General features: G+C 40.7%; 1 protein-coding gene across 7 annotated transcripts in view; it reads left to right on the top strand.

The window, feature by feature from the left end:
- MTA3 (metastasis associated 1 family member 3) overlaps positions 1–23,884 on the top strand; it is a 215,477-nt gene that overhangs the window by 44,470 nt on the left and 147,123 nt on the right. For all 7 annotated transcript variants that reach the window (XM_089529184.1, XM_089529190.1, XM_089529185.1 and 4 more), the window contains exon 7: positions 11,632–11,734. In XM_089529184.1, the coding sequence (XP_089385310.1) occupies positions 11,632–11,734 (103 nt within the window). The remainder of the gene's footprint in view (positions 1–11,631; positions 11,735–23,884) is intronic.

Here is a 23,884-nt window from a genome sequence, read left to right as displayed (position 1 = left end):
CCCTGCCAATGCATACCATAAAAATTCTCTGGAGCCAGTTATTGAGCGTTGTTGTTGTTGTTGTTGTTATTATTATTATTATTATTATTATCATCATCACTCTCCCTGTGGTTCGAGGGAAGGAACAACAACAAATTGCATGACTTAGAAGAGCACATAAAACGAACACATATTAAAATCAATCAGTAAATACTTAAACTATAATTTCAATATAATCTGGACAAGACTGCCTGAAGAGACTGTTATTTACTGCTGATTTAAACTCAGACTGCATCTTGAGCTGAAAAATTACTTTTTGGTAACAGTCAGCCTAGTTGTGGTTGACTGAAGTAGATGTCTCTCAGAGGACTTTTGTACGGGGTGAATTATGTGGGAAAAGGCAATCATGTAGGCGACTAGATCCAAACCAGGTAGGGCTTTAAACTTTGTAACACTTTGTATTTTACCCGGAAACTAATTGGCAGCCAGCTGAGCGATTTTAATACTGGTGTAACATGGTCACTCCTAGATGTAACAATAACGAATCTGGCTGCTGCTTTTTGAACTGATGGAAGTTTCCAGACTTGGTATAGAGGTAGCCCAATGTAGAGTGCATTGCAGAAATCTAGCTTTGAAGTTACCAGCACATGCACTAATACAGAGTACTTCAGAGCAGAGGGAGAATTCTCTCATAACAGCAGGCACCAGTACAATATTAGCTCTAGTGTCATGTGGAATGTATCCACAAAATTAAGATAAACTACCCTTTTTGCAATTTAATATTGAAAATATAGGGAATGGCAGGCATTGAATCCTTGTTGCAAATCTGGCTTCTTTCCATTGAACTTAAAATTTAACCTGAAGGGCATCCTTTTTATGGCAGTGAAGGGCATATGCCAACACTTCATTACCAGCACTCTTCATCCAAGCCACAGATACCAGAGGAGGAACATTGGAGAATTGCATGTACCCTTTGTTGGCATTGTGGGGAAGGCAATACCCCTACATCACTAATTGTGGGGCTCTCCATCATGTAGCTGGGATTATCCACCTGAACCATTACCTCCACCCAAGAAAATGACACAATTTATAATAATAATAATTTGTTTTATTTATATACCGCTATTCCAAAGATCATAGCGGTGAACAGCAAGTAAGCTAATTAGCAAGTAAGCTAATTTGCCCCCAACAGTCTGGGTACTCATTTTAGCGACCTCGGAAGGATGCAAGCCTGAGTCGAGCTTGGGCCCTTTTGCTGGTCTTGAACTCGCAACCTTGTGGTTTTGAGTACATGGCTGCAGTACAGGCATTTAACCACTGCGCCACCAGGGCTCCTTTATGGCGCAGTGAAATAGTGAAATTTTTTCACTATTTCAAGAGGTTATGTAGCAAATATGGTTAAGTAAATACAGTTAGGATTAAAGATTTTTGCAAATGAAGTAGCTCACTTACTGTTCATAAATAACCTCATACATCAAAACAAAAATAAAATTGCTGTTTATTGTAGTGAATCTATGACGACATCTTTGCAATAAAACAAGTGTCGATTATGGCACATTGTGAAAATTACTGCGTCCACGTCTCCCTAGATTTTAGTTGGCCTTTTAAAAATGCAAAAAAGCTTTTATTACCTAGTAACATCCCAATTACTAATTTCCAGCACTGATTTCCCCTGTAAGCAAAGTCACGCTTAACTTCTGCAGCAAAGACTTCTGCCATATATGGAATGAGAAATCCCTGAGGTGTAGGCTGGATTCAGGAAAGTAACAGGCACAAGGATCCCATTGCAAACATGCATTAGATGATGGAGTGTACAAGGAATGCCAGAAGAAAATCTGCATGTGATTTATTGACTATAGCAAAGCCTTTGACTGCATAGATCATGAAAAGCTATGGCTTGTGCTTAGAGGAGTGGGAATGCCACAACTTCTGATTGTCCTGATGCATCAGCTATATTCAGGACAAGAAAATTCTATCAGAACAGAATACAGAGAAACAAAATGGTTCCCCATCAGGCAAGGCTGCATACTATCATCCTATTTATTCAGTCTGTATGCAGAAAATATTGTATGCAGAGTAGGCTTGAACACAGAGGCTGGAGGAGTGAAGATAGGAAGAAGGAACATTAACAACCTAAGATATGCAGATGACACAATACTACTGGCAGAAACAAAGACCTGGAGCAAGGTGGAGGAAACTGCCAAGGTGGGATTAATGCTGAACATTAAAAAAACAAATATAATGACCACAGAAGATCTAAAATAATTAATCCCAGACAATGAGAAAATTGAAATAGTCAAAAGTGTTCTCATACCTTGGTTCAAATTTTGATCAGGTGAAGAAATCAGAAAAAGACTAGGATTGAGAACTGGATGAACTATGAAAGAACTGGATAAGATCATACAATCTAAAAGTGTAACTCTGAACACTAAATCGAGGATCATTCAAGCTGTTGTGTTCCACATCACCATGTATGAATGCAGGAGCTAGACAGTTAAACAAAAGATGATAAGAAGAAAATAAACTCATTTAAAGTGTGGTGCTGGGGAAGAGTATTGAGAATACCATTGACGGACAAGAAGACTAACAAACAGGTTCTAGAACATATCAGAACATATCTAACCTGAACTCTCCTTAGAAACCAAGATGACTAAGTTTAGATTGTCATACTTTTCTCCATGTCATGAGGAAAAATGAATCAGTAGAAAAGACAATGGTGCTAGGAAAGGCAAAAGAAAGAGAGGAAGACTGTATGCTAGATGGATAGACTCAGTCAGGGAGGACATGGGTCTGAATTTATAGGACCCAAACCAAGCATTGGTGATCAGCTAAATTCATTAATCCTTATAAGTTTATAAATCTTAGTGGGAAGTAAAATTCTTTAGTAACTAGGCAAATGAGGGTTTTTAAAAATTGATGATTAGGTTTGTTTTTATAACTACTTAACAGTACGCGGCTGAGATTCTTTTGATTACTCCTATCTAGAATGGACCCATCCAGTACATAGCTGAACGAGTGAGCCAGTAAATCTCTTGATCAGGGAGTTTACTTTAGTTAGTACTAACAACAAATTTTAAGATTTGTGTATGTTGAGAAACAGGTGTTTTAAAAATGAGTTCCAGTCCTGGGAAAAAAGCAGGATACAAATAAATATAAGAATCATAGAATCATAGAGTTGGAAGAGACCGCAAGGGCCATCCAGTCCAACCCCATGCCATGCAGGAAATCCAAATCAAAGCATCCCTGACAGATGGCCATGCAGCCTCCGTTTGAAGACATCCAAGGAGGGGGACTCCACTACACTCTGAGGGAGTTTGTTCCACTGTCGAACAGCCCTTACTGTCAGGAAGTTCCTCCTAATGTTGAGGTAGAATCTCTTTTCCTGTAGTTTGCATCCATTGCTCTGGGTCCTAGTCTCTGGAGCAGAAGAAAACAAACTTGCTCCCTCCTCAATATGACATCCCTTCAAATATTTAAAGAGGGCTATCACATCACCTCTTAACCTTCTTTTCTCCAGGCTAAACATCCCCAGCTCCTTAAGGCATTCCTCATAGGACATGGTTTCCAGACCTTTCACCATTTTAGTCACCCTCTTTTGGACACGCTCCAGTTTCTCAATGTCCTTTTTGAATTGTGGCGCCCAGAACTGGACACAATATTCCAGGTGGGTCCTGACCAGAGCAGAATATAGTGGCACTATTACTTCCCTTGATCTAGACACTATACTTCTGTTGATGCAGCCTAAAATCGCATTGGCCTTGTTAGCTGCTGCATTGCACTGTTGACTAATGTTTAACTTGTGGTCTATTTAGACTCCTAGATGCCTTTCACATGTAGTCTCCTTAAGCCAGGTGTCCCCCATCTATGCATTTCATTTTTTCACCCTAAGTGCAGTACCTTACATTTCTCCCTGTTGCAGTTCATTTTGTTAGCTTTGGCCCAGCTTTCTAGTCTATTCAGGTCATTTTGAATTTTGATCCTGTCCTCTGGAGGATCAGCTATTCCTCCTAATTTGGTGTCATCTGCAAATTTGATAAGTATGCTCCCAATTGTGTCATCCAGGTCATTGATAAAGATGTTGAATAACACTAGGCCCAGGACAGAGCCCTGTGGAACCTCACTGGTCACTTCTATGCAGGATGAAAAGGAGCCATTGTTGATCACCCTTTGGGTTCGTCCGGTCAACCATTACAGATCCATGTAACAGTTGCCTTGTCTAGCCCACATTTTACAAGCTTGTTTGCAAGAATGTCATGGGGAACTTTGTCAAAGGCCTTACTGAAATCAAGATATATTATATCCACAGCATTCCCTTCATCTAACAAGCTGGTAACATTATCAAAGAACAAGATAAATTTGTCTGGCATGACTTCTTTCTCTGAAACCCATGTTGACTTTTTCTGATTGTGGCATTGCTTTCTAGATGTTCACAGACTCTCTTTTTAGTGATCTGCTCCAGAATCTTTCCTGGTATAGAGAGAATCATAGAATCATAGAGTTGGAAGAGACCATTAGGGCCATCCAGTCCAACCTCCAGCCATGCAGGAAATCCAGATCAAAGCATCCCCGACAGATGGCCATCCAGCCTCTGTTTAAAGACCTCCAAGGAAGGAGACTCTATCACCCTCCGAGGGAGTGCGTTCCACTGTCGAACAGCCCTTACTGTCAGGAAGTTCCTCCTAATGTTGAGGTAGAATCTCTTTTCCTGTAGCTTGCATCCATTGTTCTGGGTTCTGTTCTCTGAAGCAGCAGAAAATAAGCTTGCTCCCTCCTCAATATGACATCCCTTCAAACATTTAAACAGGGCTATCATATCACCTCTTAACCTCCTTTTCTCCAGGCTAAACATCCCCAGCTCCCTAAGTTGTTAGTCAGACTAACTGGACGATAATTGTTTGGATCCTCTTTCTTCCCCTTTTTGAAGATAGGGACAACGTTTGCCCTCCTCCAGTATGCTGGGACTTCTCCTGTTCTCCAGGAGTTCTCAAAGATTATTGCCAATGGCTCCGATATTACATTTGACAGTTCTTTTAATACCATTGGATGTAGTTCATCTGGTCCTGGAGACTTAAATTCATTTAAGCTAAACAGGTAGTCCTGTACTATCGCTTTACTTATTTTGTGCCGAAATTCCCCTATTCTGTCCTCTGCTCCATTATCCACAGGTTGAGCACCCTGTTCCTTTTCTGAGAAGACTCAGGCAAAGAAGGTGTTGAGTAATTCTGCCTTTTCTCTGTCTTCTGTTAGCATTTTGCCATCTTCTCCATGCAGTGGCCCTACCATTTCCTTCTCCTTCCTTTGCTGCAGACATATCCATAAAAGCCCTTTTTGTTGTTCTTAACCTCTCTAGCAAGCCTGAGTTCATTCTGTGCTTTAGTTTTTCTGATCTTATCTCTAGACATGCTAGCTATTTGTTTGAATTCCTCTTTGGTGATTTCCCCCTTTTTCCATTTCTTATACATGTTCCGTTTAAAATTTAGCTGAGTTGAAAGTTCCTTGGTCATCCATCCTGAGTTCTTGCGACACGTCCCATTTTTCTTCCTCATTGGAACTGTTTTAATTTGTGCCTTCAGTATCTTCCTTTTGAGAAACTACCATCCATCCTGAACTCCTTTCTCTTTTAGTATTCCTGCCCATGGGATCACCCCCAGTATTTCTCTTAAGTTTACTGAAATCAGCTTTCCTGAAGTCTAGGTTGCGTGTCTGACTATGCTTGGCTTCTCCTTTCCACTGTATAACAAACTCCAGGAGAACATGGTCACTTCCACCTAAGGATCCCTCCACTTGCACTTCATAATAATAATAATAACAACAACAACAACAACAACAATAATATTGTAAAATGTGCATATGTAGATGGATCTATTTGTAAGGCTGATTGCATAGTCTCTAATGTAGAAGTGAAGTTTAAAGCTGAATGACACACTATAATTCATTGTTTGTAATTATGTTGCTTTTAAAAAAAATTAAAGCCAATTATAGATCATCCACTGAGTTGAGAGCACAGCACAGAGAAGGAAGGTGTAACTTTTCCCTCCAATAACACTAATCCTGCCACACTTAACATATACATTTCAAATAGTGGCAGAGAACCAATGCAAGTTTTTGTATCATTGTTTGCAAATCTTATTTTACTAATGACAATGGTCATCTTGTCTGTGGGCATGTGTGAGCATGGTGAATATCTTAACACCTCTCCCTCCCCCCCCCCCCCCCCCCACACACACACAGACACCAAAGGCTGAATATCAGAACAAATGCACATACATATATTTTAGGAAATATGATTTACATTGAAAGTGATTATGAAACACTATTAAGTAGTCATTTAAACACAAATTATAATCTCTTATTGCCAGGTGAATTATTCATCAATTCAGCCTGGATAAATGAAGGGGGAGAGCCTCTACCTTTCATATCATTTCCCATTTCTAGCTGTACAGTTGAGAGACATGGACAGCTAATGATGCCTTGTGATAGTATCCTCTGCCCCCTGCAAGAGAAATTAGTGGATATAAAGATGGGAGACAGGCAGTCTAGCCACAATCTAAGCAGATGGATGAAAATATGGATCCACGAACCGCATAAATACAGTGGCTAATTGCTTTTTGTTCCAAAGGCAGATGACAATGCATTCAGGGAAAGGTATGTTGAAAGCAATTTGTATATTTAATCAGTGATTAAGAAGCAAGCATCTGTAAGCAATTAAGTTGGTGTCTGTCTTCTAAGGACATTTTTAAAGAGTGTTCTGGCTGGTATTGAAGCACTGACAGATTGAAGGCGGTTTCATGGTCACAGTTTGTGTATAGCTGAAAAAAAGTCAGAGGCATGAAGCTTATATAATAAACTCAGTTCAGGTGTCACCCACCAAGTGATAGTTTGGCCACTAGGAGCAGTCTCAGACTTGTGTGCTTCCTTTCTTTCCTCACTGTGATTATTACAGACTGAGAAGAGAGGAGTATGAACATGCAGGAAGAAGGGGTCACATGCGCTGAAGGAGATGTGGCCAAATAGCAGTTGCAAAATACTGCAGATAAGATGCTTGGTGTAATATATTTTCTTTCATCACTGGACCCTTTAACAAACAAACAAGCAAACCTCAGGTCAGCCCTTGTGGGATTTGCTTCATCTTATTAGTATCTTTTACAGCATAGTTATATAAGAATTAAAAATGAAATTACCTTCCACTTCTAGGTTCATGGTTACACCAGACATTATTAGATAAGCATGTCACATTAGTGTTTCCATCCATCTCTAAATCCAAGTAGTCAGCAGAGAGAAGCAATTTTACTTGCTGTTTATGCCCATGTACAAGTCAATCTCATGAATAAGCCAAGGGAAAGTTTCAGGGTCAAAATCCTGGATTTTGATATGACCCATGTATAAGTTGAAGGTAAAACTTAAGGAGCTATAAGGAAGGATGGAAAGGGTGAAATGCCACTTCCTTTCCTCCTCCTTCTCTTGACCTCTCCCAACTGATTCCCAGGTGCTGCAGGAGAGGTTTTAATATCGGATCGAGAAAGGAAGCAAGTGGATTTAAATGAAGAGTTGTTTCCATAGGAAGCAAGGTCTTGCAAAATGGACTGGTGAGATCGTTTTAAATGAAGAGGTTTTTTTTTTTATAGGAAGCCAGGTCTTGCAAAAGGGACCAGAGAGAGAAGCAAGTGGATTTAAATAGAGAAGTTTTTTTAAAAAAGGAAGCCAGGGTTTGCAAAATGAACCAGAGAGAGAAGCAAGTGGATTTAAATGGTGAGTTTTCCTGATAGGAAGGATAGGCTGGCAAAATGGACGGGGGGAGGGGGGGAGAAGGAACTGGTGTTCAAAGGAGATTGGGGCATCAGGCTTGCTTGCTTTAGGACTTTTCTAAGCATTACTGATGTATTATATAAGTCTACCCAAAATTTTAGGGTCAATTTTGTGGCATAAATTTCTCGATTTATAGTCAAGTATATATGGTAGTACAGTGGATCCTTGTTATACGCTGGGGTTTGGTTCCCAGATCCCCCGTGTATAACAAAATCCGTGTATGCTCAAGTCCCATTAAGTATAATGACATAGCAAAATGGTGTCCCTTATAAAAAATGGAACATCAAGGTAAATTTATACTTTTTTGGAACATTTTCAAACCGTGTATGCTTAAATCCGTGTATAAAAAATCCGTGTATAAGAAGGACCGACTGTACGCAGATGGTTTTGCAGGAGTAGCTTTTTTGTATCCAGCAGATAATTTCCATATGTACATAGAATATCTTAGCATTTTCTTTTGAATATCAAAGGCGGGTTATAGACTGCCCATTTGGGGCGGTCTGCACCCGCCCCTTTCCCCGGTGTATCGGGGCCCCAGCGTGCAGAGCGGCAGCCGCTGAGGCCCCGATCCGCCGCTTTTCAGGCTGCGGGGAAGCAGCAAAACGCCGCTTCCCCGCAGCCTGAAAAGGGGTGTCCCTGGGGCTTCAAGCCCCAAGGACACCCCGCGGCGGCGGGGAGAAGGAGAAAGGGGCCGCTTGGCCCCTTTCTCTTTTAGTCTGCTGGGCGCAGCCGTCTGAAGGCTGCGCCCAGCGGACTAAACCAGGTAGGAGCTCTGAAACGGAGCTCCTTCCTGCTCCGTGTTCAGGGCGCACTAAGCGCCCTGGCGCGGAGCAAGGATGTCACGTCCGCGCCGCCCCATCTAGAGGCGGCGCGGCCGTGACATCATCACGGCGGCAGCCATATGGAAGGGCCGCCGCCGTTTAGTGCGTGACGAGCACACACTAGGGTTAGGGCGGGGCGGAAGCACCGCCCTTTTGTAACCCTAGTGCGTGCTCGTCACGCACTAAAGTGCCGGTCTGTAACCGGCCAAAGTTTAACGAAGATAGTTTAATTGAATTTTTATATGTGTGTGTATATTAAATACATGTTTTGTTTAAACATTTTATAAGGCAAGTGGAAAGAACAATATTATGATTAATACTAGAAGGCGCTGCTAGGGGACTCAGGTTGCAGCCCAAGGTGTTTTTCTTAAGGAATGCTTCAGAGTCCCATTCTGTTCCCCATATTTTTTATTTGGATGAAGTGTCAATAATGTCCAGATGGCATTCAACTTTTATCTTCTTTCCAGCTGCTAATCTCAGGAAATTTGTGGAACTGGTATCTGGAAAAATACTTTTGAAGGGATGGGTGTTAGTGAACAAGCTGAAACTTAACCCAGGTCAACTGGATGTTCAGTGGACAGGGAGATGTCGCAATGGAAATTTCCAATGAAAATTTGGAAACAGTCTTGGACAAGGTTTCAGTTCCATTGATGAATTAGGTTTGTTATTTGGAGGTCTTTCTGGATGCACTGTTGTTTGTAGAAGTAGATGTGATGAATGTAACTATGGGTACTTCTTATTATCACAGGCTGATAAGCCAGCTGCAAGCATGTCTGGAAAGCTCCAGTTAGTCATGTACTAGTACATATAAATTAGATTACTGTAATATTCTTCTAGGACTGGTTTTGAAAACAATTCAGAAACTTTAGCTTATTGAAGCCAGGACTTTGGTGTCAGTAAACCAAACTTTCAACTCCAACTCCTCTATTTTTCTACTGTGTCTGACTCGGATTTCAACTCTGACTCTTTCATATATGGGAAATATAATAATTAGTCATAACAAATTTACTGTGTAAAATGGTAGCACAGGACATCTCATCACCATCATGTGTATCAACAGACTATTTGGATTGCTAAAGCATAAAATACATTTATTTGACTAAAATTTCTGAGCAAGAAAACTCTTCTAAATTTCTGTGAATGTAAATACAGTTGGCAGCCTGTATCCATGGATTCTGCATCCATGGATTCAGCTTGAAAATATTTCCCCCGAAAAATAATCCAAAAAGGAAATGTTGATTTTGCAATTTTATATAAGGGAGATGGTTTTACTGCACCATTGTAGATAATGGGATTTCACTATCCACAGATTTTGGTATCCATGGGAGGTGCTGGAACTAAGCCACAGTGGATGCCAAATACCTACTGTATGCAACAAACTAGGCATTTAGTCTTGTAAATTTTTATTTTGAAGCTGGAATCAGAGTCACTTCATGTGAGAGCCCTCCCTCCATGATTAACTGTCATCCTTCGGCCTGTGAGAGAGTGAACAGGCAGGCCCAGCTCCACCAGGGCTAGCCTGAAGAAAAAGAGCCATCCCTCCATGATAACTGTCATCCTTCAGCCTGTGAGGGAGTGCACAGGCAGGCCCAGCTCCACCAGGGCTAGCCTGAAGGAAGAGCGCCCTCACTCCATGATAACTGTCATCCTTCGGCCTGTAAGGGAGTGAACAGGCAGGCCCAGCTCCACCAGGGCTAGCCTGAAGAAAGAGAGTCATCCCTCCATGATAACTGTCATCCTTTGGCCTGTGAGGGAGTAAACAGAGGGAGGGCACAGGCAGTCCCAGCTCCACCAGGGCTAGCCTGAAGGAAGAGAGCCCTCACTCCATGATAACTGTCATCCTTTGGCCTGTGAGGGAGTGAACAGGCAGGCCCAGCTCCAACAGGGCTAGCCTGAAGAAAGAGAGCCATCCCTCCATGATAACTGTCATCCTTCGGCCTGTGAGGGAGTGAACAGAGGGAGTGCACAGGCAGGCCCAGCTCCACCAGGGCTAGCCTGAAGGAAGAGAGCCCTCACTCCATGATAACTGTCATCCTTCGGCCTGTGAGGGACTGAACAGACAGGCCCCGCTCCACCAGGGCTAGCCTGAAGAAAAAGATCTCTCCCTCCAGTCCATCTGCCTTGGTCCAAGCCTCAGAGGGAGAGAATAACCACTGGACCTCATCCCCTTCCCCACCACCATTCCCTTCTCCTTTTGTGTCGTGTCTTTTAGATTGTAAGCCTGAGGGCAGGGAACCATCTAATTAAAAATAATAATTGTAAGCCGCTCTGATAGCCTTTAGGGCTGAAGGGTGGGGTATAAATACCATAAATAAATATATATATATATATATATATATATATAATATAATATAATATAAAATAAAATAAAATAAAATAAAATAAAATAAAATAAAATAAAAATGTCTACTGACTGACTCCACTGAAAATTGCTTCCAGGTCTCTCTTCATGACTCTTGACTCCAGAGCCCAGTTCAAGCTACCCGTAGTGTTACTAGGAAACCTGAAGTGTAACACACCAGTATTGTATAATTTGCACTAATTTTTAAATGGTTTGGGACCATGTTCACCTGCACCTGAATCAACATCACAATACTAAAAGGTCATAAAATCAATTAGGAAATCAATTTAGGAAAGAGGCCTTCTCAGAATTGGTCGCATGCTTGTGTACTTCTGTTTTAACTAGATTTCATAAAGCCCCATCAGTCCAAGCCTTGAAAGGTTATTAAACGTTGATTCTGTTTTGAGTCACATTTTCTTGAAATGGTGGTGGTGGTTTAATTTGCAGCTAAATTATTTTACTGTTTTACTTTCATTCTGCTAGAATTGTTATTGACTGTTGCTGTTGATTTACTGATTTGGACTCCCTTTGCTATTTTAATGGTCCATTTTATTACATTCTATAGTAATTTTGCTTTTAAATTTTGTGGTTTTAAGTTTATGTGATGGAGTCCATTTTACAAGAGATTGGTTCTGAAAAGTGGCCAAAAATTAAGAGTTGTATCTGATTTACTTTATTTTTTAGGAGAAACAGATGACCGTGAACAGGCAAAACTTGAAGTTAAAGTATGGGATCCAGATAGCCACCTCACTGATCACCAGATTGACCAGTTTTTAGTAGTAGCACGGTAAGAACAGAATACCCTGTCCCCTCCTGCAAAAAAATAATAATAAAGGGTATGTTCTCTCAAAATTACATGTTGTAATTCTCTCTTCTGCTAAAGGCAATTGGATGAAGGCAATTAACCATGGTTAATTCCTTTTGGCTGTGATCAAACAACCCTGCCTAATTTAAATACTCCAGATTGTGATTGTAATATTTTACCTTATTCTTCTGAGCAATGTAGAAGAGAAACATTTAGATTATACAAAATACTTACCATTTATAATAAATTATATCTCAGAAGACATGATGTTGGTATTTCTTCAGAGGTGTTTGAAGAAAAGTATTGGCAAAGCTCTTTTTTGCAGACTGTTGGCAAACCTCTTTTGACAAGTAAAAATGTTTTCCACCTGTTTTAATATGATTTTTTTTAAAAAAATATATCATATAATGGGAAAACCATTTATCCATCTATTGCATTTATAACTTTAAGATAGTTCTATATTCCTGACATACCTACTTTATAGTATAAAACACTGAAATGACAACTGAGAATCACTTAAACTGGAGCTATCCTTTTGTTCGGCTTTATTTCAGATGTGGGAAGGGACCATAGCTTATTAGTACACAACACTGAAATCTTGGAAAAATTACTTTTTCATGCTGTAGTTCCAAGAATCCCACAAGAAGCATAGCCGATGCCATGTTTCATGGAGGAATCTGGATTCTGAAGTCCAAAATCTAACTATAGTTGGACCTCTGTATTCATCGTGATCCATTCTAGACGCCCCCCCCCAATGGATATGAAAATCCACACATGCTCAAGTCCCATTGAAAGTAATAACAACATGGCACCTACGAGTGGGGTCGTGTGCACATGCCGCCGTTAACTAAAATGGGGGCTTGCCATCCGCAGATGGTTAAATCCGTGGATGGCAAGTCCACTGATAAGAAGGTGGACTGTATTGTTAGATTGGCACTATTATTATTTTCAGTCTAAAATGTGCAGAGGATGGCAATGACAGATTGCCTCTGAGCAAATTGTGCCAAGAAAGCCCCATAATAGGGTCAACATAAATCAGAAACAACTTGAAGGCACGGAACAACAAGAAGGATATGTGATCTTAGATCTTTATTTTATTTATTTTTTCATTAAATTGTGGATTTGTTTCCTTTTGAAAAATTATTTGGTTCTGTGTTTCAGTTGCATTTACAGTCATATGAAAATTCAGTGCTGGATTCATGACTGAGAGCGGAGGCAAGAATCCTGTGGCCCTTCATTATGTTGTTAGACTAGAAGGCACAGCAGCTCTTGCCAGCATAGGCAGTTGTGAGAGATGCTGGGAGCTGTAATCCAAAAACATATGGAAGGTCACATTATTCCCTAATCAACTTAAAAGACAGCTAGTAAGCAGAGGCATCCTCATGATCACAAACAATTTTGCCTCAACTCTGGGTTGTCTAAAGGAAGAAGATTAAATTATTAAAGGTAAATACAGTGAGCCTGTGCTGTACGCGGGCACATCATACACAGCATCCAGCCTACAAAGCTGTGCTGGGGGAAAAACAATGGCGCTCGCAGCATGCACACCATGCCACACCACAGGCTTGCACCCCATTATTTTCAATGGGACACGAGCATACACCTTTTCCCCTTACGCAGAGGGCCCGGAACAGATCCTCCACATAAGGGAAGGGTCCACTTTATACATTTGCATTCATACAAAGGACAGTGGGTAAGAGAGAGATTTTTCATTATTTCACTACAAAACAAAGTTAGTGATTTTGACAACATTTATAATTTCACCAGCATTACAAAGTCTGGTCTTAGAAGAACTTTTGTCTTAACTATTAGACGTGGGTTCTATAGTTTCAATTTTTTATGTCCTTTTCCTCTCCCACACTTTCTTCCCTTCCTTAACACACCTAGTATCCTCCTGTCCCACAAACAGTGATAAATATATAACTGGCTTTTCTGTGGTAAGATCTGATAATTTAATTGTAAATTAGCTCAGCCAATTCTGTCTATTAATTCTTTTCACACGTCCAAAGTGTATGTTCTTTTAAGAGTATGTTATGCTAACTTTTTTCCACCTAAATGTTTTTAATTTAATTTATATGCTGCCTTCCTCCTAAATTAGACCCAAGGTGGCTCACCTAAGATACTTTTAAAAAGTACAGTTTTAAAAACAGAATTAAAAATATCACAATTAAATTAAAAACATAGCAACTTAAAAATATAAAATCATTAAAATATGCAAACACTCCTTCTTCTGTCCTCACCAAGCGGCCTGTGGTGATGGTGGGACTGAGAAAAAGCCTTCCCCTGAAAAATTTAGAGTGGCAGGTTCATATGGGAAGATTTAGCCTTTCAGGTAATTTGTACCTAAGCCACATGTGTAGGTCTTTATAGATTATAACCAGAACTTTGAATTGTGCCCCAAAATGAACTGTTAGCCAGTGAAGTTGTTTTAACAAGGGAATTATATTCTCCCTATAACTGGCCCCAGTCAGTATTCTGGCTGCAGCATTCTGAAACCGCTGAAGTTTCCAAACAGTTTCCAAAAGCAGCACTACATAAAGCATGTTGTAGTAGTTCAAACAGGATGTAAGCAAGGCATGTGTCACCGTAGCCAGATCTGACCTATTCCCAAGGAATAACCTAAAGCCAACAGATTCCATCTGATCTTGAAAGGTAAGCAGGGTCAGCTCTGGTTAGTACTTGAATGGGAGACCACCAGTGAATGCCAGGTGCTAGGCTATAATTTAGAGGAAGGAACTGGCAAAGCAAGCAACTACCTCGTGAGTATTTATTTTCTAAGAAAGCCCCATGGCCTGTTACAGACAGCCAAAATAAAGCTGCTTCGAGTCACAGTGGAGGTATGGTGTTTCAATGATGCATGCGTCCTAAGAGTCCAGAAGCCACACCAAAGCCACGCTCCAGTCCTTAGGGCTGGAGCGTGGCTTTGGTGCGACTTCTGGACTCTTAGGACGCATGCACCATTGAAACACCATACCTCCACTGTGACTCGAAGCAGCTTTATTTTGGCTGTCTGTAACAGGCCCATGAGATTCCTGGTGTCACCATCAGTTGACAAGTGGCTTGAACATGTGTTTGTGTTAGCTTTAAAGCCCTGGTTGTCTTAGCAGCTTCTGCCATAATAGGAAAATTGCAGGCTTTGAATTTCTTCCCCTCCCTTGCAAAAAGAACAAGCCTATTTGCCTGTGTGCCTTCTTTTTTTTACAAACTGATTTATTATATGGAAAGTAGTTCTTCTTGGTACCTTTCTCACTGGCTCCTACCAGACAGTGGAATTCCCCTCTCTGCTCTTTTTTCATCAGGAGGCAAAGGCCTTTCCATTCCAACATATATTTAATGATCAGTTGGTTGCAGGGAGTCATTTTGATATATGTGTGCGTGTGTGTGTGCGTGTGTGCCTGTATGTATGTGTGCTGTATTTTTAAACTTTATTGTCACGGTTTTAAATGAAATTATACATTTAGAAAAAAAAATGGAATTTGAATATAGGTTGCCTCCTTTATCTGAAAATACTCCAAAATCCAAAACTTTTTTCATAAATGGCTGGGATAGTGATGCTTTTGCATTCTGATGGTTCAGTGTACACAAACTTTGTTTCATGTACAAACTTATTAAAAATATTATGTATAAAATTAGCTTCACACTATGTGTAAAAGGTGTATATGAAACATAAATGCCTTTTGCATTTAGACTTGAGTTCCATCTTCAAAATATCACAATAAGTATATGCAAATATTCTAAAATTCAAAACACTTCTAGTTCCAAGCATTTTGGATAAGGGAAACTCAGCCTGTATGATAACTTATGTAATTGTGTTTTAACTTGCTTATTAATAAGGATTTAGGGGTTTTTTTTACTGCTTGTTTTCATATATTTTGGAGTTGCCTTTAGTCCTATGCTGTGAGAGAAAAGTGGGATATTCATAAAATTAATAAATGAATGAAGTTCTGACAGTGGACAGAATTCACTGCTCTGCTTCCATGGTCAGAAGTCAGAATGGACAATTTCCTCTCTCTTCTCCAGCCACCTCTGCAACCTAAAAAGTTGTGGGTGTCAGGGAAGTTCTCTGAAGCAGTGGTGGCAGGTCACCCTCATGTCATTGTGGGTATTGAATCCATTCCAGGGTTTATTTGGACTTCAAAGTCATTATCTTGTTACCCAAAGAAGAGAAGGGGGGGACTAGGGATCCTTGCCCGCTGTCTTTGATACTTCAAAATGTTGGGGAAATTAGCTTTTCAGGAGGCTTGGGTAACCTTTGGACCAGGGAGCACTAATATATACCAGTACTAACTGGGAGGACTCCAGATTCTTGGTGAGTTAAGGAATTTTTTATATAGAGTACAAACATACATACAAGATAGCAATTCAAACACACAGGGAGAGCATGCAGAGCTAGCCAAAATGGAAATATGGAAGGGGGATAATGAAGTTTTAAGGGTTGCAATAAGGTTTTATTTACCTGTCTGAAGAGAAGACTATGGAAGACTGGGGTAGCTCAAACTGGGAGATCTGAGCATGACACAGAACATACACAGAGTGCAGGTGTATATGTAGGCTGGGCTGGACTGTGTGCACAGCAGCTAGCTTTTGAGGACATGTTTATACCTTAAAAGTAGTCCTAGGCAATTGGCTAGCTAGCTAAGTAACCGCGACTGAATGGTTTGTCCCAGGAATCAACCATGGGATTCTAGTCTGGTTGATAGTTTTAACAAAAGCAGTGATTGGATCGGGATATCTCTGGCGATACAGTTGGGTTGGCAGAGAAAGATTGGCTTACTGCTTTGGGTGCAAAGAGATCCTTTGTCGAGAGGAAATGATGACTATTTGGGGGAAGGAAGAAACGTTTTAGATGTGATGCTTTTGTTTACTTGGATGTACACTTACCTATGGGAAGCGATTCTTCTTTTTGTGGCAATCTAACCTTTTTATTGCTCCTCAATGGTCATTGATCTCTCAAGCAGGGTATGCAGGGATGCATAGCAATCTTCAAATGTATTCAGCACATTGGATAGTTCCCTTAATACTTTTGAAAACCCAGAACATATTCACCACTCCTCCTGACAACGAAGACACCAGCTACCAGTGCAAGCTGGAGCAAGCTTTGCTAATGCAGAAGGCATCAGGGATAGTTGAAGAAAGTCCTGTAGCTAATGCATGCCTAGCTTTGGCTCTAGGCTTTGTAATTTCTTTCTTTTCACCTTTGCATTGCCACAGGGTGTTCTGTTGTATGTTATTGGAAAGAGAATGTCTTCCTACAATTGTCTCTTGGTGTTTTCTGAGATGGAATTAGGTGTGGATATAATGTTGCCTTTGTAGCACAAGAGATCTTGTTTACAAATAAATCATTAGATTTTGTGGTTGGAGTCTTGCTGTTTTGTACAATGTGGAGGAAATCAGCATTGCATCATTGATTTTAGTAATTTTCCTTTGAATCATGTGAAGAAAAGTAAGCATTTTGCTCTGTATTGTAATTGTGTTTGCATTTGCTTACTTTGCCTTAGGCAACCTTGTGAGTTCATGACAGAAGTGATATTATAGTGAGTGATTTGCTGATTTACAGTTTAGTCTGATTAATTTGAATTTGTATTGAAACAAAATTAACTAGTAATGATCAAAACATGCTACCGCTGAGTCTTGTACAGTGTGTCCTCCACCATTCCCAGACTTCATTAAACACCAGGATCCTGCCCTGAAAATACTTTTTCTGTGGTTTTGAGATTATGGATTGTTATCTCATCCAAACCACAATAGTTATTTCATTTAGTGTAACAGTAGGTCATTTAGAACAATGTTTCTTTTGGGGAATCATTTCAGCTTCTCCAAGCCAGCAACCTTTAAGCACTGTGCTAACTAAGGTTACCTGTTTGTTTCCCATGCATGGAAATGTTCCTTTTTCACATTAAAATGTAAGGGAACTTCCCTGCAGGCAAAGAAAGATGTTTAAGGTCTGCTCATGGCTCGTGTTCTTTGCTGGACCTCTTCTAAGCCACTTGAAACACTGCTTCCCATTGTGTCACAAGCATGGTTGTTTTTTTAAATTTCCCATTGCTGAGAGATAAAATCATAATTGTGTGGTACTGAGCTACAGGGTCTAAAGAGGTATCTGGGCTGAGCATTGTGTGTTTAGGACCTGGCAACTGCCAGATAGTGATATTGAGCCTCTGTTATATTTAAGAACATAATTATTTTTGTTGTTTAACTTTTTAAGATACTTTCTTTAAAAAAATTGTACATAGGTATCTTGCAATACATTTAAGAGGAGCTCTGATATATCTGATCAAAGATCCATCTACTTAAGGATCCTGTTTTCCACTACAGAAATCATGTTTTCTGGGGCAAGAAGGCAACAAGCATCCTATGCTGTTGCCTCCTATCAAATAGCATTTAGTGATATGCTGCCTTTCCATTTGGAGGTTCTTGACTAAATATTTGACTGTCATTGTTCCATATTATTGATAGACCAAACTTCCATGAATTTGTCTGGTACTCTTTTGAGTTGAGTTCCTTAAATTAATTGACCCTAGAGTTCTGATTCTGCAAGAAATCACTAGATTGGGGCAGCTGCATTTTGGAGGTGAAAGTAGAAAACAAATTTATCTGTTGGGATGTTTGGAAATAAGAATAAATTTGGAGGAGTCTGTAGCCAATTGAAGCATGTTTTTCAGCCTATGACAGAATCACTATATATAGCACAGTGTAATCCTGAGATATTATTAACTAAGATGATCCATGATTCCTACTTCTTCTTTTTATTTATACCCCCTTTCCACTCAAAGTGGTTAAAAAGTAAAACACATACAAATCAAGGCAGATCAGCCAATGCGCAAACTTATTATAAGGATTTTCTAAGTTAAATTCTTTCCTTGATAGCTTTGAATGCTTTGTGTGACTTTCTCTGTTTTTGTATCTTTGAATATCTCACCAGGTTTTAGCATGTTTGGGTTTTCAATGACTTGGAGGACAAAATTGGGGGCATACTTATCAAATTTGCAGATGACACCAAATTAGGAGGAGTAGCTAATACTCCAGAGGACAGGATCAAGATTGAAAATGACCTGAACAGGCTAGAAAACTGGGCCAAAGCTAACAAAATGAAATTCAGCACAGAGAAATGTAAGGTACTGCACTTAGGGTGGAAAAATGAAATGCACAGATATAGGATTGGGGACACCTGGCTGAACAAGACTACATGCGAAAGGGATCTAGGAGTCCAAGTAAACCATAAGTTGAACATGAGTCACCAGTGCGATGCGGCAGCTAACAAGACCAATGCGATTTTAGGCTGCATCAATAGAAGTATAGTGTCTAGATCAAGGGAAGTAATAGTGCCACTGTATTCTGCTTTGGTCAGGCCCCACCTGGAATATTGTGTCCAGTTCTTGGCACCACAATTAAAAAAGGAAATTGAGAAACTGGAACTTGTCCAAAAGAGGGTGACTAAAATGGTGAATGGTCTGGAAACCATGCCCTATGAGGAACGACTTAGGGAGCTGGGGATGTTTAGCCTGGAGAAGAGAAGGTTAAGAGGTGATATGATAGCCTTGTTTAAATATTTGAAGGGATCTCATGTTGAGGAGGGAGCAAGTTAGTTTTCTGCTGCTCCGGAGTCTAGAATGCGAAACAGTGGATGCAAACTACAGGAAAAGAGATTCCACCTCAACATTAGGAGGAACTTCCTGACAGTAAGGGCTGTTCAACAGTGGAACAAACTCCCTTGGAGTGTAGTGGAGTCTCCTTCCTTGGAGGTCTTTAAGCAGAGGCTAGATGGCCATCTATTGGGGATGCTTTGATTGGATTTCCTGCATGGCGGGGGTTGGACTGGATGGCCATTGCAGTCTCTTTCAACTCTATTATTCTATGATTCCTTATGCTATTCCCCCACAGAGGAGCCTTTGTAATATAGTGCTGGACCAGGACTATGGGAGACCAGGGTTTAAATTCCTGCTCAGCTGTGGGTGACCTTCACAAAGTCCCAGTTATTGGCCTCAGAGGAAGGCAATGGCAAATTTTCTGTGGACAAAAACCTGCCCCCAAAACTGTATAGTGCAAGGTAACTGTAAGTCAGAATTGATTTGAAAGCATATAGAAACAACAGATTTCCCCAAATTGTAGGTTTATTTGGCATGCATTTTCTTAAAATTAGAGAGAACACAAAAAATAGAAATAATGAATACTGCTTGTTCCAATGGATGGGTTGCTGATGAGGAAAAAAAACTGTTTACTGTGATAAGCAGTGAAATAGCAGTTATACATACACAGTGTTATCTGATAGCTGTAAGTCCCAGGGGTCAGTTTTCATCTTTAATTATCTGTGAATTGTTGACATGAACGATCTGCAGTTTAGTGTTTGAGGTCAAAAATCCTAATTGGCCTGTGGAATGGCTTGTTGGTGCACACAAAACTAATTCTTGGGTACAATGAAGACTGTTTGAAAAGTAATGCAGACAAATGGAAAGGAAGTACGTTGTCTCTGTCAGGCATATTAAGCAGTACAGTACTGTGGAGTTATGGCTTAAGTCAGGGGTTGGCAATGTACAGCCCGCGGGCCGCATCCGGCCCATGGAGACTGTGGGACCGGCCCCAGCCCAGCCCTGCCACCGATTGCCACCCCCCCGACGGCCTCCTCCCCACCCTGTGGGGAGGCCTCAGCCTTCCCACAGGGCAGGGAGAGACTCTGGGGCCGCCAGCGAACGCCACCCTCCCAGGCCTCCCCAGCCTCCTCTGCCTCCTCCGCCCCGCCGCCAGGCCAGCGCGGGGCATGGAGGAGGAGGGAACAGGAGGAGGAGGAGGAGGTGGTGGTGAGTGGCCAGAGGCCTCTGGCTACAAGGATTTTTTTTTTAATTTTTATTTTTGGTGCTTTTAATGCTAACAAGTCTCCTTTGTTTTGACAATGATAGTGTGATGATGATGATGATGATGATGATGATGATGATGATGATGATGATGATATGAGCCAGCTTCAGAGGCATGCAGGCACTGTTTCAGAAGCCGAGAGAGTGTGACTTTCAAAAGTGCCTTTTCTGTATGTTTTTGGTTCTTTAATGGTGATATTGATATCAGCAAGCCTCTGAGGCATGGCCAGTGTAAATTGCTGTGATTTTTACAAACTCATGCGCAGTGAAGAAAAACCAAAGTCCCTTGACCAAGTACACACTTCTGAGAAGTATAGTTGGTGCAAGAAACCTGAAACAGCAAATCCACTTCTTGTGAAACCACCTGGACATGTTCAATATATGCATAGCCATGTTAAACCATGTTCAGTGTGAAACCCAAAAAGTTTGGATCTGCAATAAGCCTCTGATTAAATATGCAAGAGATTGCCATGTTAAGTAAAGCCATGTGAAATGCCCAAATGTGCTTAGTGTGTGTTTTGGAATTGTGTGTGTGTGTATTGGGGGGGGTGGTGTTTGGCCAGAAAGGGAAGTCCATTTCTGCCATCTGTGCCCTCATGCCTTCAAGATACAAGGGCTGGGAGGTGTGGTTGTTGTTGTGTGCCTTCAAGCCATTTTCCTGACTTATTATGAAACGATCCTTTGCAAAGTTTTTTCAGAGGTGATGGTGGTTTGCCATTGCCTTCCCTTGAGGCTGAGAGATTGTGACTTGCCCCCCCCCCCCCCCAAGCAAAGTTTGGGTTTGTTGCTGTGTGTGCCTTCCAAGTTGTTATGGCTTCTGTGGGGTTTTTCTGGGCAGTTTTCTTCAGAGGGGGTGGGGATGCCATTGCCATCCTCTGAGGCTGAGGGAGTGTGACATGCCCAAGGCAAAAAAAGGGAAAGAATGAAAGAAGTAGTAATTAATTTTTGAAACTCTTTCCTTCCTAATAAAGTCTTGTGTGCCGAAGAGGCGGGAGGAGGTTTGCTTTTGCAGAACTGCAAGGCTGCAGAAAAGAGAAAAGAAAAAAGAGAGAGGTTGTATAACGACTGGTTTGGTTTTTACTTCAAAATATGATGTGTGCAGTGTATGTAGGAATTGTTTTTTATATTTTATTTATTTAATTAATTTCTTTAAAATTATTTAATTATTTATTTTTTGGCTTTGGTCCCCCAGTTGTCTGAGGGACAACAACCCGGCCCCCAGCTCAAAAAGGTTGCCTACCCCTGGCTTAAGTAGAGACACTTCTGATGTGGATGTAACTTATGCTAGAGGCGGTGTGGTATTGGCAGAAGATGAGTTGTCTGTACACATAGCTGTGGTGTAGGAGAGAAGAGTCTCTGACCTGTAGAGGTAGTATCCCCTCCAGAGTGTTAAACTAGCTTCCAGTAGTCCTCCTGACTGCTCCACTGAAAGTGAAATGTCATTCTATTATTATTTCCAGTCACTGGGGAGGCCAGCAGAGCAAGGAGAATGTGTTATCTTTGGAGGGACCAGCACCTACACCCAATATCATCTTTCCCAACAACAGGTCCTTAAGAGCGCTTCAATCACCAAGGGCCAAAGGACTTCCACAGCCCAGCATAGACAGAACTAGAATTTCTGTTCTGTAAATCAGCATGTGCTTTATAGACTATAGCAAAGCCTTTGATTACATAGATCATGAAAAGCTATGGAATGCCCTTAAAGACATGGGAGTGCCAACACATCTGATAGTCCTGATGAGGAATCTGTACGCAGGACAAGAGGCTACTGTCAGAACAGGACACAGAGAAACAGAATGGTTCTCAGTTGTCAGGCCCCTTTCACCCTATCGGTTCAATTTGTATGCAGGACATATAAAAAAACAACAGGCTTGGACACAGAAGAAGGAGGAGTTAAAATAGGAGGAAGGAATATCACCAATCTAAGATATACTGATGACGCCATAGTACTAGCAGCAAACAGAAGGGTCAGTCCAAAGTCCAAACATTTAATCCAGGAACTCAACAAGAGAATTCATGAACAAGGTGCTTTCACCAGGGAAATCAGTTAACCTCTGCCAAAGGTTTTGGCATTCCTCCCAAGCTTTTGTCTCCAGCTCTCACTGGTACAGCTGATCCCTAGTCGCTTGGCGGCTCAAACAAAGCCTTTGAGACCACCACAGCCTAACCCTTTCAATCTTGTTTGGCTGTAAGAAGGCATTGATAAGTTGGCCTCTTCCTCCTCCTCAAGGCCAATATTACCAGGGGGCTCTGATGTCTGGATGCTGGGCTCCTGATCATCTTCTTTGTCACCAGTCTACTGGCACTGTCAGGGCCCAACTAGGGCCAGGCTCAGGGTCAGACTCCTCCATCTCTCTTACCTCTTTTAAGGCCTCAGCCAGGCTGGGCATGACAGTCAGTAACTTCCACCCTAATGTTTAAAAGGTCCAACTATGTGGGCAGGTTTGATAGATTGGGCCATTAAATATTCTCTCAGGACAAATGCTGGGATGACGTTCAAATGCTACCTTAACATGCTATTTTTCTCTTTCTCAGTATGGTAGAAAAAGGCTTATATTTATGTAATACTTAGCCTTGGGTTTTTTAAATTGCAAAAAGATTTTAAAAACAATTAGTAGCTCACTAAGGAATTAGTGTGTGCTATGTATCTATCTCTATATATTTGTATGTAGATATAGATATATATCTTGGCAAGAAAACCCCATGATAGGGTCGCTATAATTCATAAAAGACTTGAAAGCACAGAACAACAATAGCCATAACACACACACCATATATATATTTACACACACACACACACTTACATAAAATGTGTGTATAATAATAATAATAATAATAATAATAATAATAATAATGGTTATAATAAAGATAATAATTGTATTTACTTTGTTCACAGTCTTCTCACTTCCTATACCTCTGCTTAATAGTTTATCATGTATGGAAATGATACATGAATATATTTTGCTGTGAAAAATTTCCTCTTATAGGGCAACCTTCAGCATTGCTAGTCACAAGTAAGTTCCATTGGGTTCAGTGATACTAGGCAAGTGAATATTGGATTGCATCTTTAGTGCTGTTTCCCACTTGGCAGTACCTGCTTAATAAAATTGTCTAATATCAACTGTGTTTTAAAGTCAATTTTCTTCTATAATCATTTAAAAATTGAGATGCATGTATAGGCCTAAGCTCACTTGTGAACACTGCCACTAAATCACTGGATTGTTATCCTATTTTGTAAGCAGCACTTAAACCTCTTTTTTTTCTGATTCACACACAGTCTTGT

The sequence above is a fragment of the Sceloporus occidentalis genome, unplaced genomic scaffold, assembly GCF_023333645.1.
Source record: "Sceloporus occidentalis isolate IW3139 unplaced genomic scaffold, rSceOcc1.0.p SCAF_6, whole genome shotgun sequence".
NCBI classification, from domain to species: Eukaryota; Metazoa; Chordata; class Lepidosauria; order Squamata; family Phrynosomatidae; genus Sceloporus; species Sceloporus occidentalis.
Note: the sequence above shows the minus strand (reverse complement) of the source record. Positions and strands in the feature narration are given on the sequence as shown.